Source organism: Spea bombifrons, chromosome 7 (genome assembly GCF_027358695.1).
Source record: "Spea bombifrons isolate aSpeBom1 chromosome 7, aSpeBom1.2.pri, whole genome shotgun sequence".
Lineage (NCBI taxonomy): Eukaryota > Metazoa > Chordata > Amphibia > Anura > Pelobatidae > Spea > Spea bombifrons.
The window spans coordinates 7021124-7041383 of record NC_071093.1 but is presented as its reverse complement, the minus strand read 5'-3'; the positions used below and the strand labels follow the sequence as shown (position 1 = coordinate 7041383).

Below are 20260 nucleotides of genomic sequence, written 5' to 3'. Positions count from 1 at the left end.
ACAATTTGGATTTGAAAAATTAAAACTATACATTTTCTGGGTGCCGATTTATTTCTTTAATAGAATAAAAACACAAAACTGTAAGATGTTGCTTTGTTTCCGCAGAAAAGCTTCAGAGCCATGTACGACTACAGAGCAGCAGACAACGACGAGGTGTCCTTCAGGGACGGCGACACTATAGTAAACGTTCAGACCATCGACGAAGGCTGGATGTACGGAACCGTCCAGAGAACCGGAAAAACCGGCATGCTGCCCGCCAACTACGTGGAAGCCGTTTAGGCAAACCACATGTAACCAAAGTGACAGAAGTAACAGAAATGGCAATGCACTCATACCACCAAAGACCCGCATTAGCGGCCAGTTTGTTTTTTTCTGTTTAACGTCTGAATTAAAAAATAAAATTAAAACAATCTCCATCATATAAATTGACACCAAAATGTGTTGTAGCCGGACTGACGTATACCACTTTCCAAAAACGCTTGGTCTCATTATCTGGATGATCACATCTGCTGTAACGCGCAATAGAGAACGTAGACAAGGGGCAGCTGCTGCTTACATGTTCAGATCATTTCCTACAGATACCGGGAATTAGCAACTTCGATATCCAAAGAATTACAAACACAGCACCGTACGATGTCACAGAACGGAAACGCGTCTTGCCCTCCTCGCTTGGTGAATGCTGCGTGCGTGTGATGGTTTTTCTAGGGTCAAGAGCCATTATTTCCTGTAAATTAGTGAATAAAGCTGGAGTTTCTGCAGAATCTGTGCAAAAAAGTTCTTTAAAAGCTTCAAAGTTGGATCTCATTACAAAGTTCATTTTAGAAACGACTTACCCATAAGGTCATCTTCTCTTCTCCACCATGAGCCGTAACAAACACCGGCGGTGCCCATCCGCAGCACATGCAAACAGCATACGGCACACAGATCAGGTACATAGTGAGGTTCTGCCACCTTTAAAAGCCAAAGTTCTTTCTCATGTTACCCAAACAGTAGAGAAATTCTGCATTGTCTAGATATACATCGCGCATTGTGAAGGGAAGCTATGGTTGTCTGCATGTTATTACCCTCACGGGTTTATTTTATATACAGTATTTGTGGCTTTTGTGCTGCCAATATCACAATAACATTGTCCTTATATTATGGGCCCTGCTAGTAAATTACAGTTAGTTTTAAACAAAATATACAGGGGTATTACTGTAAGCAGAAAATAAACTGGGTGATTATTCGTCTGACACCAAGTCTTTACATTTTTAAAAGCTAGTCTTAGGTATAGAGAGAAAAGACTCCTCTTCTGTAGAGTCAAATAGGCTATCGACTTATTCTCCATCCGTAGAGGAGTTAAGAAAAACCGAGGCAAATAGATTCACTGCTTGCATCTCACGGCGTATGATTGCCGAGTATGAGCAGGGAGTGCTTCCCATCACCGCCTCGCTCGCACGAGACCCCCACTGTACAGTGTATGGGATGTCATTCTGTTTGACCAAATGTAGGCGACAGTCACGCTCTCCTTTCTTTAACCCCTTAAGGACAATGGGCGGTCCCTAAACCCATTGAAAACATGCTTTTTGAGCCCATACATGTACAGGCTTTGTCATTAAGGGGTTAAAAAGTTGCCCTTTAGTATTTTGTGAGCACTACCACATAGCTGTTCACTGATCGTAACAGATCTGCTTGAAGTTCTTCATTAGGGGTGGTGAAAGGTGAAAGATCGCATCATACTTACTACAAGAACTCCAAATATCGGTCATCTATTGTCTCCAAACAGATTTTTTTTATCCATCTAGATGAGGTACACCGCTAAACTAAAATCTATAAACTTCTGCACAAAGCATAAAACGAACCAGAGACACTTTAATAGCTTTATTTTACACGTAATTCTAAAAACCATCTGCAGCAAATGACATTAATAAGCTTAATGCAGACCGACTTAAATTATATGTACAATGTGGAATAGCGAGTAAATAAAGCAGTAATTCGCTCGCTGTCACAAATATTTACATAATGTACAGACTCGAGTCATTTGCATGCATCACAGGAAGAACATTCATAAAAAAGCTGAGCAGTTAACTTCTGAAGGTAGGTTACCCGACAGCAATGAAGAACAAGCAACATATATGCGAGCGTCAATCAAACGCAAGGCTCCATTTACATCGCATTTCAAACACTAGGAGAGTCTAAATACACAACTTAAAGTAGCCTCAAGAAAAGCATCACAACATTTCCACGCAAAGTTAAAGCATGAAAAGGAACAGCTGAGGGACTACACGTGGACAGAGATCTTATACGTCTGTCTCTTCCACTCAAAAGCCAGGTTTTGTGTTCTGTGAAAGTTCAAAAGCTTAACACCTTCCACTTTGGGAGAAATTCTAAGAAAACAAAACAGGGCAGACAGTGGCTTCTGAGGTCCAAGAGACAACACTTTGTTACACATATCTACCGATATCCAAAACAGTTGCGGATAATACCAAACAACCCTGACAATTACCTTGTGAAAGAAGTGTATCCATAGACTGCTCTAAAGATAAGCTCAAAACTTTGCATTTTAAAAAAATACCTTTAATTGCAGGTATAAATCCCCCTGCTGAATACTACATTTATGTTACAACACCTACCCTTCTTTAAATCTTTAATATTCTGTATAAATCCATTTTTAAACCACTGTTAGCAGCATCGAAACCCGACATTAGAAGCCACAGCGACCACACATGATAATCTTAAAAATAACACTTGGCCGATCTTGAACTTCCGTAAAAAGGAGTAAAAAAAAAAGTCCCGCATGCAGGAGAACGTTTAACGTGTTTATGACCCAGTCTCGGCCGGCACGGAGCTGCCGTGAGGAGGAGATGTCCACCGGGACTGCAGATGTTTGAGGATGCAGCTGGACATTTGTCCAAGTTTCTCCTGTGCTTCAAAGAGTTGGCTGCCGGAGTATTTGCCGAAGTCCTCTGAAGCCATCTGCAGGGAAAGCGCACTGATCTGAGATAAGACGTCCAAAGTCGACGGAGGGCCCAAGCCAGTGGCCGATGGTTCGATCAAATCTACAAAAGAAAGTTGACATTTGCTTAGCTTTTTTTTTTTTTTTTTTAAACCCATTGAGAAACTTCAAGAAAGAAATAAAAACCTGTTGCAAGTTTCTCTTCATCTGCTGAAGATGACTTCTCATCAATACCACCGAGTAGCTTTTCAGTCTCCCCAAGAACAGCAAATTCATCAAATCCTTTGGCCTTGGTCTAGGGTTTGAAAAGAGAAAAAATATATATATCTTTAAATAAATGTTAGAAGCTAATGAGGAAATGGAGACCGCACTCAGAATCCTCACATGTTATCAGGTAGCACCCTTCAGAATCGCTTGTTACCTGCTGCTCATGGTAGATCCGGAGAGCTTTCTTCACCGTGGAAATTTTGGGGGAGCGGACAGGCAGTGTCTTTATTTCTGAAGGTGTCAGTGTACTGAGATCACCAATTGTTTTAATGTTCTTTGCACGTATTAACTGTCCTAGTCCTCTTGCCCTAGAAGACATGTAATCATGAGAACACAATTTTATGAAGGTTGCCCGTTTTCAGGCTACAAAGCCCCCCCCCCCAGCATTTCAGAGTAAAGCTTTAGATTTCCCAAGAATAACATTTGTAGGGCAGGTAATGGGAAATCCCGCTGGTCAATCATATTCTAAAGACAGGGCTTTAAACGGTGAGTCAGTAGGCACTTACCACATATTAGAAGTAATCTGAGGCAGGATGACATCGACTGGCGTGGTACAGTTCATTAGAGCGGGGTAAACACTTTCTTTTGGAGATGGCATGGATTCTTTGGTCATTTCTGAAATCTAAGAATCAACTAACATGTTACCAATAATCCAAAATTGCAAGGTGGTATAGAGACAGAAACAATAAAACGCTGGACTATAATATTTGGTTTAACGTGGTAACCTATATTTATAACCCCTTCCGGGCACGTAACCAGGGTATTACGGCTATATTTTATGTGCATAAAAGTAAAACAAATATATATATTATCCAACTGAGTCCTGATTATGCTTTTATGACATTTGGAACAAACATTGTGCCATTCTGCACAAAGTGTCTAATATAAATCCATCGGCTTTAAGATTTTGGTCATTTCACACACACATGCAGTATATTTCTGAGCTCCGAGAGGTTTCCTGCCAATAGGTTCAGGCCGAGAAAGAATATCAAAATATTCTTTACTTACCAAATTTTTCTTTGAGCTTTTAAGACCAAGTATACGTGATGATGGGGATGTGAATCCTTTGGTTGGAGTTGTATTGAGCTAAGGCATAAAAAAAAAACAACAAAAAAAAACACCACAATGTTAACCACTGTATTTTTGCAGTGAGGCAGCCTTCTGCTTAACTGAGCCATATCAGGCAAACAAGTGGAGTTTAGAAAACAGATGTGACCCCACACCAGATACACTTACCTCGCTTATCAGCCAAGAGGCACAAAATGCAAAACACACACACACACACACACTTCAGGACCAACATAACGATAGCCTCATTGATCTAGATCACGTGTAACTGTCTAAAAGAAGCTTTTGGAGTATCATGTGCTCCACAATGACTAAAGAGCCACCAACTCAACAGTTTATGTCAAAAACATAAGCATACGTTGTGCAAACTGTCAATCACAACACAGAGGGGAATTCAGCCATGTTTAATAAAGCTTAGTTTAAGTTCTAAAAAGGTATTGCCACCAAACTCACCAGTGCTAATAGAAATATAAAATGCTTTACCCAACAGAAACGTATACCTTACCTTTGGCTGCACTGCCGTTAACATTTTAAGACTTCTAGAAGATGGTGATCCGCTTGAAGAATGACTCCTTACAACAGGGCTTCTCCTATCAATGTCATCTGCCAATCCTTCCTGATATATGGGATCAGCAAAAGAGACTCGGCGGATCTTGAATCAAGAAATAAGATATGGTCAGAATATAGGAAAAGAAGAACCAAACCATAAGTGAACATAGGTCTCGTATACCAAGCAGTGCCACAGTGTACCTTGTTAATTGGTGATGGAGAGTCCATTTCTTGCTGTCTCTTTAGGCCTTTCTTTAAAATACTTGTGGATGGAGAAGCTGAAGGAGACCAGCTGCAGCAGCCACCAGGACTGTCATTCGCTATGGTTAAAGAAACCAGTCCCTTTATCTTTGGAGGTGAATCCGTATCGGACCTAACTTGGGGTAGGCCTTCGATAGTAATATTTTCTGGGATGTTGGCAGCACATGTTTCCGTAGCCGCAACAGACACACTTTGGCCCATTTCTTTATCAGGGACAGGCAAGTGGCCGGTCTCCACAGAACACAGAGACGACTCCGGTTTTAAGGAGCTGTTTTCATCGAGTACACTCTGCTCTGTGTCCATATCTTCTTGGTCTGTTCCAGACACAGTCGTTTCTACATCAAATGTTTTGTAGCTAATCATATCTTCTACTGCATCTGAAACCGAGGGCTCTTTGTCGTCTGAATGTTGAACAACATTTTCCAAAGTTGTATTCTCTGTTGTCGCTTCTTCTGAAATATCCCAACCGTTTATTTCGGTAACTTTGGCCTCATCCAGCCCCGACTCAGAATTTCTTGTCTCAGTAACTTTAGGCTCCTCCAACACTTCCTCAGAAATTTTTGTCTCATCGCTGGCTTCGACCAGCCCTGGCCCAGAAGCTTTGGGCTCCTCTGGCACCTCCTCAGAAAGCGCCGTTTCCATAACTTTAGGCTCCTCTGGCACCTCCTCAGAAAGCGTCGTTTCCATAACTTTAGGCTCCTCTGGCACCTCCTCAGAAAGCGTCGTTTCCGTAACTTTAGACTCCAACATCTTCTCAGAAAGCTTTGTCTCAGTAACTTCAGGCTCCTCTGGCTCCTCCTCAGAAAGCTTTGTCTCAGTAACTTCAGGCTCCTCTGGCTCCTCCTCAGAAAGCTTTGTCTCAGTAACTTTGGGCTCCTCTGGCTCCTCCTCAGAAAGCTTTGTCTCAGTAACTTTGGGCTCCTCTGGCTCTTCCTCAGAAAGCTTTGTCTCAGTAGCTTTAGGCTCCTCCAACACCTCCTCAGAAAGCTTTGTCTCAGTAGCTTTAGGCTCCTCCGACGTTGTCACCATAGCTTTAGGCTCCTCTGGTACCTCCATAGAAGTTTCTGTCCCAGCTTTAGGCTCCTCTGCTAGCTTCTCAGATGTTTTTGCCACTGTAACATCAGGATCCTCTGCTAGCTCCTCAGAAGCGTCAATGGCTTTTGCCTGAACAAACACTTGGGTAACTCCCAACTCGCTGCTGCTATCGTTAGTTGGGACAGCCGTGTTTTCCTGTTCCGATTCGGTGTCTGATTTCACCTCACTAACACCAGGCTTGAAAAAGCATTGATCCTCCTTGGTCATAGCCAGAGGGGTGCTAACAGCACTCGGCCCAGAGAAGACTGAATCATTGAACTGAGACTCTGTGGTGGACACTTCATGCCCGGCTACTCTGGGCAACATTTTCTTTTTACTGTTCGTGTTTTCTCCCTCCGACTTCTGCTGCTGAGCCGACGCTTCAGAGCAGCAATCGCAACTCTTTGACCGTCTCACTCTTTTGCTTCTCTTATGGGGACAATAAAAAGACTCCTGTTTACTTTCTGAATTTTGAAAGACATCGGAAACGGCTGTCGAATAATCGCCAATAGTAGGCTCAGTCATCAGACTCTGCATCGTCTTGGTGTCATACGTGGAATTTTTCGTAACGTTGTAAGTTTTGTTTACCTCGCTGGTATTCAGCGGCGGCTCCGGCTCCACGCTAACGTCAGCAGTAATGGTTTTTGTACGCGAGATAGTACTGTCTGCGAGGATTGAGTAGGTTTTATTATCCATTTCAACATTTCGAGTATTCTCAACATCTACTTCCATTTCAACCACAGATTTGGTGTTTTCTAGAGAAGGCTGGGATTCTGTCTTATTCCCACTTTCCGGCACAATCTCTTGAGTACTTTCAGACGGATCGTTTTCAGAATGTTCAAAACTTTTAGACTTGCTCCTCTGAGATCGTTTTCTTTTGGGAGTTTCTTCTCTGGTCTCTGAGCCATCAGACTCTGAAATTTCAGCCCCCGTTAGAAGCGCTTGCACGGATCGTCTAGTCTTGTATCTGGGTCTACTTCTAGTCGGCTCTTGACTAGAATTTGCGAGATCATCTTCCTGGTTCACGTTGGCAATCTTTACCTCATTTTTAGCACCTTCCACCACTGATTTTTCGGCAGTACCATGTTCAGTTGACTTTTCCCGTTGCTGCCGCTGTGACGAGTCTCTGGATTGTGGCATTTTCTTTGTAGCCACGTTTTCCTCATCCTTTGCCAGCTCTTGCTTAAGGCTCACGCTCTCATTTCTCACCCCTTCCAGTATTTCAGACTGCCTTCGTGACGAACGCCTCAAAGACATGTGATTTGCGGTTGCTTGCAGAGCACGAGATATTCCATTTTGAGAGTTAAGAGATACAGGTGGAGTGTTTTCTTTGGCCTCAACATTTTTGGACACATCGTTGCCCGATTTTGTATTCTCTGTTATTTCCGCAGGCTTGGGTTGGAGTTCCTGAGTCTGCGAATTAGGTATGCAGTCTGTGTCTTCAAACTCTTCATTTTTACACCCGACAGTTGTGAGCGACCCATGCGCGCTTTCAGAATTAAGCACCTCAGATACATTGTGTTTGTTTTCTGTCTCATCTGCCATTCGGGATGATTTTGCTTTTCTTCCTCTTTTCGTACCTTTCGACAAGTCCGTGCTTAAAGTTTTTGCATCACTACCTGGCTTTTCTTCGTTTTTAAGAGTACTTTTCGCATCCATAGCTTCTTGGCTATCCGGAACCAAAACAACTTCTGTTCCCTTTGGAAATGTTGTACGTGCCAAGGGACTAAAAGACTTAGGTGAATTCTCAAACTTCTCCAAGGTGATAAAGGACTGTCTGCGACTCGTAGGCTGGGGTGGTGTCCCCAACACCATATCTGAAGAGGTAGAGCTGTTGCTGATATTTGACGTGTTCTGAGCTTCCTTTGCAGATGAATCCATACAGTTGGAAGGCGGCTCATTGATGTCCAGCATCTCCACATCTACAGAGGGTTCCTTCTCTTCATTTAACTCCCTTGGCAAAGATTCAGAAAGCTTCTCCTAAACAAAAGGAAGCAAAAATCATGTTTTTCAGATCCTTTAAATTTTTGTTACTTGAAGCCACATCTAAAATGTCATTGTCTACAATACTCTTACCTTAGAATTGGCTGCAGTTTCACTTGTTTCTTCAGTTAACTGAGGTTTTTCCCTATCGGAATTCAGAAGAAATAATTAAGAATTAAGCTACAACTGCAAGTTTAAACAAAAAAACAATCATTGAATATACTGGTAGACTCACAATGAGTTTTCCTGGTTCTGGGAATATTGACTGAATAATGTAGTGTCCTGAGATGCATCCAAGTTATTGTACATTGTTGGTATATCAACCCTGGCAGGGGAGAAAGAGCACGTGTAAAACCTGAATATTTAACACATTTAACAAATTGCATATTTACTAAAGGTTATATTGGGAAACGGTGAACAAGAGCCATCCTGGATATTAAAGCCCTTGTGAAACATTCAGGTCAGCAGGTAAGACACAATTTAGGAAAATTAATGGCATATGAATTTGGTTAATACAAGCCCCTGTGTGGGACAACCAACCTTTTTGTTCGTAGCACTTCCTTCTGATGTTCTGTTAAGATCCTCTCTTTAGTTTCAGGGGGAATAAAAACAAAGTCAACAGACTGTTCTTCTTCCAGAAGTTTTTGTTTAGCCTTGGGTGATGAGAAATCTAGCTTAGCCTGCGTGAGAAACCAAAAATTATTATATACATAATAAATTGTTCAAAAATTACCAAATTTAAAGAGTCAAAAATGTAAAGGCGCGTTCCAGCAGACCCTTTAGTTAAGAACACATATCAAAGTGTATTTTGTACAGGCTAAAGCATTCAACTATATGCACTCCTTAACGATCAGAAAAATTCAATCTGGTTTTCCTCCAGACCCTGCAGGCATCCACACTTCCCACATATAATAGATAAATGCATCTAGAAGTCAGCAGGACTATTTAAATCAATTAATGGGGATTCGTGTCACCCAACTCACAAACTTATAAATACCGCCTTAAAACCACAAAGAAAGATATCTATGATGTTACATTCAAAACACCATGACTTACTTTAGCCAGAGGAGTACGCGGCGGGGTGCCCTTAATCTCTTCTGCCTTGGTCATTAAAGAATTGCGCTTTCCTGCAGATTTAATCTCAATTCCACTAATCTTTGTTTCCAGTTGGGAATTGTCCGTCTGACAAAATGTAAACATATAAAAGAGGTTTGTCAATTCAACAATAAAGGGCTTACTTACATTTAAAACGCATTTCAAGGGCACTCTGCTTTGCTCTTGGACTCCATGAATGTGGAAGTATTTAATTGCTTACAAGTTGTCTAGAAAACTTCTAAAGTTACTGACCCAGCGCTACTTTGACTATTTTCTACATAAGACAAGAGGTCTGAGACCTTAAACATTTATAACATGGAATATCTAGACATACATGCAGGTAAACATTGGTAAAGGCTGGTATAGCTTGTGGCAGCTGGATTTATATAGGTAACTTACGCTGTCAGAGTACGGGGCGCTAAAGTCTTCTGAAGTGTTCGAATAGGTGAAACCAGGCAACAGGAGGGGTGTTTGTGACTTCACTTGGTTTAATATGGGTCTGCAAAACATGAAATAAGCTGCAAGTTCAAGATAATAAAAAGGATGTGTTGTGTCAATTGCAAAGAGTTCAGTGTAAAGGGAGACTAAAACACATGCAACTGTATAGTGTGGCAACTAAAAATCCCAACGCAGACATGTTAAAAACAGAATCTTTGAATATATATAGATTCCAGGTTAAAAAAAATATTAACAAATACTGTATGTAGGGGGGGGGGGATATTGCACAGAGATATCATTCAGAACAGGGCTCTGCCTTAGACTGGATAAATCAGACTTATAAGTTTGCATGATAGAAAAAAAATAGCCGTCTCATGAAACATACTTTAGTTCTTCTGGATATTTGAGCACTGTGGTTTTTGCAAATGATCCATTCCAGAATTGGGCCACTTGGTTCCGAATCTGCTTGTTTTTATGTAGGAATATGGCACAAAGGAGGGGAGAAAGTGCTTCCAGGAGCTCGCTGTCAAAGGTACCATTGTAGCGAGAGCCAAGACAGAAAATTATCTCTCCGAGCAGCTTATCAAACTGGGAAGAGAAATATATAAAGAATTATAGAAATTTTACACACCAGGCAGAAATCAGATAATCGGGTAAAACGAAGAACCAAATGCCTACCTTGCTGCTTAGACTATTATACACTTTAGGAGACTCCGACCTAAAACAGATAAACAAAAAAAAGGAAGAGTCATACACCATCTCCACAGGTTTGCTCATGTTTTGCAGGGCCTAATAACTCCCGCACATACAAAAACTCCATATTTATTTTTTGTGTGTGTGTGTGTGTGGGGGGGGGTTTACTTACCTTCTATCAAAGAAGAGAGAGACTGGCTTGGTGAGCACCACAAACAACGTTCTGATGAGGGAAGGTAACATGATGTGGCTGATGCACGTTGAGAGGACTCCGATGATGGAGCTTCCCACTGATACTAGAGGTGAAGTGCTGGCTTCCAGCACTGACGAATCTGAACTCAGATTGTGGAAACATTCTATTACTTTAACCAATAACTTCAACAAGGAACTCAGGTTTCCTAAAGGCTCTTTCTTCCTCTTGGACCAATCAGTTGGAGTGTGTGGTGCTGAAATCAGAACGAGATAATTGTAAGGAAAACATTTTTGGGGAAGACCCTTTTCTATTCCAGCATGACTGCGCCCGGCGCACAAAGCAAGGTCCATAAAGACATGGCTGGGTGATTTTGGTGCGGAAGAACTTGACCGGTCGCACAGAGCCCGACCTCAACCTGGAACGGAGATTGTGAGCCGGGTCTTCTCATCCAACATCAGTGCTGGACCTCACAAACGCTCTACCGGAGGAATGGGAAAAAATTCCCACAGAAACGCTCCAAAATCTTGTAGAAAGCCTTCCCAGAAAGTGAAAGCTGTTATAGCGGCAAAGGGAGGACCAACTACATATTAATGTCTATGTATTTAGAATGTGCTGTGTGTTGATGCAATTACCTCAAACAGAAAGCAAATAAAAGGTTTACAGGAAAAAACAAAAAAAAAACACATTTTACACAATGCAGTAAATATTGGAAAGTAGTGAATCTTACATTTTGTCTTTGGTTGAAACTTTGTAGTGTATGGGGAAAAGTTGACACATTCTACAATTATTGTGATAACCTGAACAATTCTTTCCAACGATGGTAAACCCTAAAAAATAAAAAAAGACAAATGTTTTATTACAATAGTACAGGCTGTATTTGATCTAAATTACATAGCATGCTAAATTTATGATAAAGGTCATTTAATGAGTAGGATAAGGGCTCTACTTTTAAAGGAGATTATGTGCACAGGATCAGTGGTCCTTCAGGATGTAGGAGTAAAGACAAATGTTGGGTATTAAAGTAAATAAGTAAAGTCTCACCAAGGGGTCTTCCCCGAGCACAGAGAGGATTCTAGAGCAAAGTTCTTCACAGCACACATTCTCTTCAGTTGTTGTAACTAATGCAGCACAGCGGGCAAAGGATTTGTATAATTCCGACCAGGTCCGCATCAGAGTCTTCATGGTGGCCTACAATGGTACACAAGCTATAGTCACACCATACCGGCAAGCACATTTACTTTTCTGTTTTAATACAAAAAAATATTAAACATCTATATATATATATATATAAAAATATTAATTTATTTTATTACCTGAGGAAATGCTTGGATCGGGAAGATGTGACTAATGGGAAGCATTAAAGCATTATGCATAGCACTGAAGTTATGTTCAAGGGCATCACCTTGGTTTACTTCGTTGGTCTATTCAAAAGAGGAAAAATAAAGACAGCAAAATGTGTTAAGCCGTATTGAAAACAAGATGATTTCAGTGTAAAACCAAAAAACAGACAATTCAGACGCTGGCTTCTGCCTACAGTGGAGAGTCCAGGCTGTCCATGTAGCGGCAGAGAGATGTACCTGCAACACAGTCAGGGCATACCTGTACATCCTAATGGGCGTCTTGCCACAAGTTATAAGGATGTACAGGTATATTCTAATGGCACCAAAAACAGTTATCTACCCACAATAACTAGCTGTTCTTTATGACGATATAGCTACTTACTTGATTGATGCGTTCAATGAGAGGATTTATCAATACACTCCACAAACGCCACAGGTGTTCTTTGCTCTCAAGGTACTTGGCACTCTGGTTTAACTCACCAAGGACAGAGTCACTAAACGCCAAAGGAGAGGTAGGACCCGAAAGGACGTAGCCAACCAGAGTTTCAAAGTTTATGAAGAATCTAACAACGAAGAGAAACAAATTGTCAAAATCCAAAAAGGCAAGAATTGCTATTTTAGCTGCTTTTCCATACAAGAGTATCCACACCGGTGGATAACGCATCAGTAAAACTCTGGAAACAAGTATTACTGGATGAAACCCACCTCTCTCCAGTGACGCCGAGCTCCAATAGCTTTTCGCGAAAGTGCAGCTGAATTAAAAAGAGAGCTGGCGTTCCCTGGAAGTAAAATAGGTGGGATGAGTACAAAAAAAAAAAAAAAACTTCACAGCTATGTATATAGAGACACAAACAGAAGCATGAATTATTGGACAGGCATTTTGGGCTACAGTTTAAGCACAAAAGCCAATCAAAGCGCAGCAGGTTACTGGCAACGGTCTAAGACATTTTTTCTTACATTAAGAAGATCCATATTCGCCACCTGATATGCTGCAGATCCAAGTATTTTCTGCGGAAGTCCCTTAACAGTGCATTCCAGAAGGCTCTAAAGAGAAAAAATTAAAAGGTTAGCAGAAGAAATTAATATATTGAAAAGAGAATTCCAAAGTAACTTGAACACTTACCAGTAACTTTTCCACCTGCAGCCCATCAGACATAACAATGTTTTTCAGCGACTGAAGCAGATGGGTCAATACATCGGAGCTTTGGCGCTCTTTTTTGTTACCTAATTTTGAAGAGCAATAAAGTAACCTTATTTATAGAGGATATGCAGTGCAGGACCTGTAAACTGCCTGGAAAGGTAATTACTCCAAGTTTATACTCCACAAATAAGCCATTAACATGTTTTCTTACCCGTCTCCATGGTCGATTTCACAAATTCAATCATATCCTTCCAAATGGCACCAAGTACTACCCCTGAAATGGTGCAAAAGAGCGACACGTTACAGTTGAACTACACAGCCATTGTACTCACTTAATTTCACACTAAAAATGGTCCAGAGGACCCAAAAAAATGGCATATCTAGATTGGAAGTGCGCAAGCACGGCCGTCTATACCTAATCGTTTGGTTTGTCTTAGTCTGTCAGTTCTAGCTGTTAGACCATTGAACATATGCATTGTGTTAATTGTTGGCACTATATAAAAGGATAACATCTAGATGTGAATTATTTTTGTTTACATTGTGTGGCACAAGTGAAAATGCACCAATCACAAGTCACCAATATGATTAATAAGCACATAGAAAAAAAATGCTATCCTACATGGATGCTGCATGTATGAATCCCTTAACAGATTCGCCAGGTGTGCAGTATCACTCCACATCTTAGCTCAAAAAGGTACAACGATGCAATGAACTGCCAACCCTTTCCCATCCGCAAACAACAAGAATCAGCTTCCAAAGGAGGGAAAGGGACTGATCTGCTTAAATAAGCTGATAAACATTGCAAGCAGGAGAAAAAAAATATTTAAGAAATACAGGTCTTACCTGAGGCATCTTTCCCTATGATAATAAAGCCATCTTGCACACAGTTCAGTAGCGTGGCAGCATGTTTACAGAAGAAGGAAGAGCTACCAATAAGAGGGTGCTGGAGAGGCTCTGCAAGGAAGGAGCACACCGAATTATTAACTGGAGACAGGATAATTACCAAACACTTCAATGCGTCTGTCAGCGAGGTGACTGATAAATGACAAAGCAAGCCGTTTTCACTGAAATAGAGGAAGACGCACCTAAACTAAGCACCAGCTTGTGCTGGTTGGCAAATTGTGTCACTTCTGGGCCCAACAGAAAATGAAGTATCATTTCAACCCCCAGAAGATGAATAGACGGAAAAGCAACTGAAACCAGCACGCTAGAGTTCATGCTGTTTTTTGGGGTTGTTGGACTTCCAAAAGGCAGGGGACCTACGGAAAAAACAAAAATCACAGGTCAGAGTACATACTTCAATTAGGCTTATGTGTAAAGTATATTATGTACAAGGTATAGCCTGCACACATAAAATGTATATTAGATACCTTTTTGCAACGGTGTAGATGTATTAAGACTTTGATTTGCTCCGCGTAGCGGAGTACCTTGAGCTGAAGAGGACTCCGCACACAGAGTACTTTGAAGCAACGGTAAACACACCTTGAAGAAAAATTAAATAGAAACGATGACGAAGTCAATTTAGTACAATCTTAAGTTGCAAAATTGAGAACCTTAAATTTAGTTTAACCCCTTAATGCATTGTTTTCAATGGGTTTAGGGACCACCCATTGTCCTTAAAGGGTTAACTATACAGGTAATCAATAAACATGAACATTGCTGCATTCCTCCATTTTATTAAACTGAGGACATTACTTTTTGTTTGTTTCAGGGATCATTGATGCATTCAGGACCGCGTAAGCCAACATGGTGCATGTTTGCCAAAATGAAAAAGCCAAACTGAATACTCATTAAATGTTAAAATGCTTTTATTCCATCTAAATACTTGGAAAATGTATGTGTTGCTTACCAACACCAAGAAGTCAGACGACATTTATATATATATATGGGCATGCTACATGCATTTTGTATACAATACATATATTTTTTTTAATTAGGTAGCCATATAATGATTTTGGGGACAAACTTTTCTGTTAGTCAATATGCTGGCAAACATAATATGCAATGGGAACATCCACATTGAAAACCCACCTGCTCAAAGTGCGTGGGGAGCTGCGAACCAAGCTTTACCAAGAGATACCACCAGACTTCTATTTTCGTCAGAGCCAAGGCCTCCGTCCTCACGTGGATAGAGCTCAACGGCTGCATGAGTAGTTTCAGTCTCTTGGTGCTGCATAGTATATCTAAATCAGCAAACAAAAAAACAAAGAAGGTTTAGGTAAAAAAAAATAAAAAAAATTGAAAACGACAAATGAACATTCTCAAATGCAGACATTTCAGAAAAGCAGTCCATGGCGTTGAGCCCAATCTATGAATAAGCATTACAGGCCTGCATGTAGCAGCCCGGTGGAAACGTATTTACCTGGATTTAATGCAAAGTTATCAATAAGGCTTTTCCAGGCAATGAACGCAATTTTTTTCACAGCAGGTGACCCACTTCTAAAGCCCAACTCTTCCAGTTGCAGCAAAGAATTGATAAAGGTTCCACTGCGATGCAGAGTCTGGTAACAGATACATTTATTAAGTAGCAGAAGGAAATAAAAAAAACCTCATGTTTACACGCATTAAAAAAATATATAAAAGCATACATACTAACCTTTCCAAGTAGTCGGACGAACAAAGGCCAAAGTTTCAAGACGTAAGTCTCATTTTTACTGGAGAAGAGTTTCTGAAGTTCAGCAACAATTTTCTGTAGAGTAAAATAAGTCAGAAGAGACATTTTAAATGTAAGCTTTGCTACAACCTACCATTTAAAACACAGTCTAATGTACTTTGAGAACTTTTATACAGCCTTCCAAAATAAGAAATTAAAGTACCGACACAGAAGAGGCTGTCCTGCTTCTCCATGACCCGATATTTCTTGCCACTGATTGGCTGTTTAAAGCAGCCAACCAGTGACAAGAAAGCGCTCACACTGAAATTAATGGCAGAACTTTCAAACGCACACAACAATCTCATCACCGGAACGTGGAAAGGGGCAAACGCCAATGCAAGGTTTCTACAGAATACCGTCAACACCAACATTTTAAGGGGCCACATAGCTTTTAAATGCATTTGATGGTGGGAGAACCCCTTTTAAACCAGACTATGTTACATACAAGATATCACTAAAGGACAAACATACAGATAGTAACTTTGCACATTCGAACATCCATCATTCACACAAGTGAAACGGTCGGTCCAGTTTTAAAATGCAATGCACTTACAGAAGACATGAGCTGTTCCGTTACGACAGACACCTCCTGCTGTTTCTTCAGCAACAAAGGCAGACCGATCTCCAGTGCAGTCGCCCCTCTTAAACGAACTTTAGGCGCAGAATGAACTACCAACGGGATTATGAGTTTAGCCCATCTGACAGCCTCATCACCCATTTGTGTAGGTGCCTGTTCCAAAAGCCTGCAACACATCAAAACTGGTTTAAGCAAAACAAAACCATGGATGAGGGACAACCATTTCATCTGTACGCCTAGAAAGATAATGCCTCACTGTTAATATATTAATATTTCCGTGAAGCGGTTGATGGGGTATTATATATTCAGCTTCATCGCAAGAGGTAATGAATAAACAGCAAAAGCTGTGACTGATGTCCTGAAATGCGGAGAGTATACTAGCTGTCAAACTAAAATAACATTATTCAAGAGCATTAAAAGTGTGTTTAACTGCGTTAAAACTCGATAGAGAAAGGTTGATTTTTTTTTTATATAGAATATATGTAGTGATAGTAATAATGATAATGTGCACTAAGTAGCTTTTAGAGTACAGATTCTTACCGGATAATAACATTTAGTGCTTCATACTCTATGACAAGTGATTGAACTTCTTTATTAAGAACACTTTCTAATGTAGAAAGTATTGTGGGTACCTATTGAAAACAAAAAAGTAGTTACGAGTCTTCAAAATAAAACCGCCTGCTGGGATATCACACACAAATACAACGATAAAACAGTCCGAAACGATTCGGCCAATAACTGGCATCAATAAGTCATTCTGTTGTCATTCTGTTGTAATATTGAACAGTAATTTACCTTGTCAAGGATTGGGAATTGGACAATAAAATTTGCATGTTTACAATACAGTAGTATGAATGGTAAAATGGTTGCTATTAGAGTATATGTATTTACAATATATTAATTTTACTTTGGCTATTTATACATATCTTTTTATTTAATTTATTAATTCTTACCGCTTTCCCAACCTCCTCATGAGGGAAGCTCTGTTTTGAAATCACCCAAAGTGCTCGTGTGCATGTATTTTTATCGGTCCCGTTAACAGCAATACTATTTAATGTTAAAAGCAGATCCTTAATCTCGGGAGCTAAGATAAAAAAATACAAGTTATTGTCCATAAAGTCAAGGGAGCATTACACAAAAGAAAACAAGTACAGGGATTAGCTAATAAATTCCATATAAATTCACATTGGAACGAAAACGTTGTTGGTATAAGGCACAGTTCGCTTAACCTGACGAGTAAATCTGAAGGGTATGCAACATGCAGACCAACTGTGTTATAATAGTCAATGGGTTTTAATGCAACAAGGCAAGCTTTTTTTTGGTTAATATATATTTTTTTTAATATAGTAATTGTCATTGAAGTTGAATCCAATCATACTATGATGTAATATGTCTGTAAGTACTTCGGTACTAGGGAATTATGACCGTTCTTAGAATCTTTCATCCTTTTACAAGTATTTTGTGCATTACAGTTTAAAATAGGGGCATATTTAATGACGTTTGAGGGCCCCTGAAACATACCCATTTGCAATAATTACCTGATAAGCCAGAGGCAATTTTGTTGTTAAAAACACAAAATCCCAATGCCTGTAGTGCTGCGTTACTAAGATCAGAATTCTGGCTGGAGATGTGCGTCTGAGAAATAAATACGGTTATTAGCACACAGGAGTGGAAGCACCCCAACACTGCGTACCATCAAACTATTAAGCTACAAAGAAAAAAGCCAGACGTGCTCAGATATAATTCATGTATTTACCGGGGGAGAGACCACAAGCACAAACCTGTGCAAAAGTCAGAGAAATAAGCAACAGTTAGCATTCTATACCTTAAAGACTTTGCAAAGACGCGGGAACTGTCCTCCAACCAGAACAGTGAAATCCTTGCCATCTTCTCCACTTAGACGACTAGAAAACAAAAAGCCCGGAGATCATCGTCAGAGCCGTCTATCCGCTAAGCCGCGGACTTCTTTACGCTTTAGGCAGGGCTACTCACTTAGCGATGGAGAGATAAGCATCCGTCTGCTCCGCGTGCGAGGACGACGAGTCCTCCAGGGTTTCCAGCAGGGGTAATAGGTGCGAATCCTCGGAACAAACTGCAGTCATTTTTTCCAGCATTCTACATCAGAGCAAAGTAAGAGAACATTAAGACTTAATTGTGTTAAAAATAATCCATAAACGGGTATTATTAAAAGGCAGTAAAAGGATCACCATTCTCACAATTATTAATCTGCAGAAGATCTAGAACAAAATTTATTCTATTGATTTCCAAGGCTGGAGCGAGAAAGGCTCAAATTAAATTATGTGAAGTTTAATGTTTTGGTCTTTTTAAATTTATATGTTGTCCTTTTATAAACGCATCATGGGGGGGTCCTGCAGAACCCCGCTATATGGAATATATATACACACACACACTTACCGCCAGGCAGCTGCAGCCCTGACTCACACGCAGAAACTACTTCCACTGATTTTAATGAGCGCTACCCTCTTTCATCCAGTCAGTCAGCGCAAGAATAGTCTGAACACAGAGGAGGGCAGTGGTAAGGCTGCAGCTTCCACCTTAAAACCTTTTTCCCCAGTAAGCATCTCTCCTCAGTGGGGCCGTCAGGGACAGTAAACTGTCCCTTTAAAGACCAATAAACGACATACATATTTTATGGATTTGTCTGGCAGACTGGAGCTTAAAGCTCCAAGCGGTGGCAGATTTCACAGATGCCCAGAAGAGTCCGTCCCGTCACCAGACGTGGATGTGTCAGAACTGACGGCTTTAACTGCCCACCTAGTGGCATCTGACAGGGTTACGCAGCCCTAAAAGCAAACCCATTGGCCATTAAACACACTTTGTGACAGCGGCCCTGTCTGTTTACATCTCATTTACAACAAGACAGGAGTAGGCCTTTAAACAGGGGCCCTAGAGAGAGCCAATACTTGAGTGACACACAGTGCAGGGGCCCGCTCTCCTAAATAACATGCCATACGGGGCCCGCTCTCCTAAATCACACACGCCGTGCATCAAGATCGATTGATCCATGCTGCATTTGGTGAGGCTACAGTTTACAACTTTATTGATTTCGTTTATATATATATATATATATATATATATATATATATATATATATACACACACACACACACACACACACACACACAACATGCATTAGACTGACACGACAAAAATAACCAGCACCCTTAATAGATCAATGATCGACCATACAGGGCTGGGAAATGGATGAAGTGCTTTTCACCTATAACTCCTACAATGCTCAGCCACTGCTGCCTAACTAAAATGCCTACAAGCATTAGGAACCGGTAGGCCAAGCACCACACGATCACGTATGAAAAAAGGAAAAGAAAAAAAAAACCCACACACACAACATTGGTGGCCACGTAACCATAGCTGCTTCAGAACATCTTAGAAGTAAAAGGCTGTCACTTCTTCTATAGGCAAGTAAACCTGGAAGAGACTGACAGCTCACCCTGCAAAGACGTTCTGCAGCAGCTGAGGTAATTAAAGCATTAGCCTCGACTCATGTAGAGAGGGCACGTAAACATCATACTGTGCCAGTACGTGTATGATTTGCGTACCCCCAGCCCCTGATCACCATCCCCTCCATAAAATCCTCACCGTTTTCACTCATCAAGGGGAATCCGGCTACGGGAAGGGCTTGGCACGCTTCCCCCGAGGCCCTGATTATTCCACAGAAGCACCGCTTGCCTGACTTGGGCTGGCGCCTCCTGATTTACCCGCGCTCTGCTGACACCTCCCCCTCCATCTCCCGCTTCTAAAATGGCGCCAGATTGGGCAAACCGCACAGGGCTGCTAATCGAGGACGAAGCTGGTCGATGGCAGGCAGAAAGTGCGCAGGTTGCCGAACGCCGATGGGACGGAAATGTAATCGAATGCCGATTCAATCAATAAAAATAGATTTCTGAACTCAAAATTATTATGTTGTATTAAAATCCCTATAAAAGAACAAAAGCATCCATATACACACAT

At 40.9% G+C, this 20260-nt stretch overlaps 2 protein-coding genes across 13 annotated transcripts in view; one reads left to right on the top strand and one right to left on the bottom strand.

Moving 5' to 3' along the window:
- NEB (nebulin) overlaps positions 1–761 on the top strand; it is an 87592-nt gene extending 86831 nt beyond the window's left edge. For all 12 annotated transcript variants that reach the window (XM_053470933.1, XM_053470944.1, XM_053470939.1 and 9 more), the window contains one exon: positions 106–761. In XM_053470933.1, the coding sequence (XP_053326908.1) occupies positions 106–279 (174 nt within the window). In that variant the 3' untranslated portion in view covers positions 280–761. The remainder of the gene's footprint in view (positions 1–105) is intronic.
- A 1936-nt stretch (positions 762–2697) lies between these two features.
- On the bottom strand, positions 2698–20031 carry RIF1 (replication timing regulatory factor 1). The gene is made up of 36 exons (XM_053471207.1): positions 19889–20031; positions 18260–18382; positions 18093–18171; positions 17806–17902; positions 17221–17351; positions 16808–16899; positions 16244–16433; positions 15634–15726; positions 15400–15538; positions 15069–15220; positions 14408–14519; positions 14123–14296; positions 13881–13991; positions 13249–13311; positions 13020–13120; positions 12854–12940; positions 12602–12675; positions 12279–12459; positions 11870–11977; positions 11598–11744; positions 11284–11383; positions 10536–10809; positions 10349–10388; positions 10056–10258; positions 9632–9731; positions 9194–9319; positions 8678–8817; positions 8373–8462; positions 8231–8282; positions 5021–8134; positions 4776–4922; positions 4211–4288; positions 3709–3824; positions 3357–3510; positions 3122–3230; positions 2698–3038 (listed from the first exon to the last, which is right to left on the bottom strand). Exons 2-36 carry the CDS (start codon positions 18379–18381, stop codon positions 2800–2802), a joined length of 7335 nt encoding a protein of 2444 aa, XP_053327182.1. The 5' UTR covers position 18382; positions 19889–20031; the 3' UTR covers positions 2698–2799.
- Between the last annotated feature and the right edge of the window lie 229 nt (positions 20032–20260).

Coding starts and splice junctions, on each gene's coding strand:
- RIF1 (XM_053471207.1), bottom strand. CDS start 18,381: ATGCTGGAAAAAATGACTGCAGTTTGTTCCGAGGATTCGCACCTATTA. Junction 17,903..18,092: donor GTCTTTGCAAAGTCTTTAAG/GTATAGAATGCT, acceptor TTTATTTCTCAG/ACGCACATCTCCAGCCAGAA. Junction 11,745..11,869: donor CGATCCAAGCATTTCCTCAG/GTAATAAAATAA, acceptor GTACCATTGTAG/GCCACCATGAAGACTCTGAT.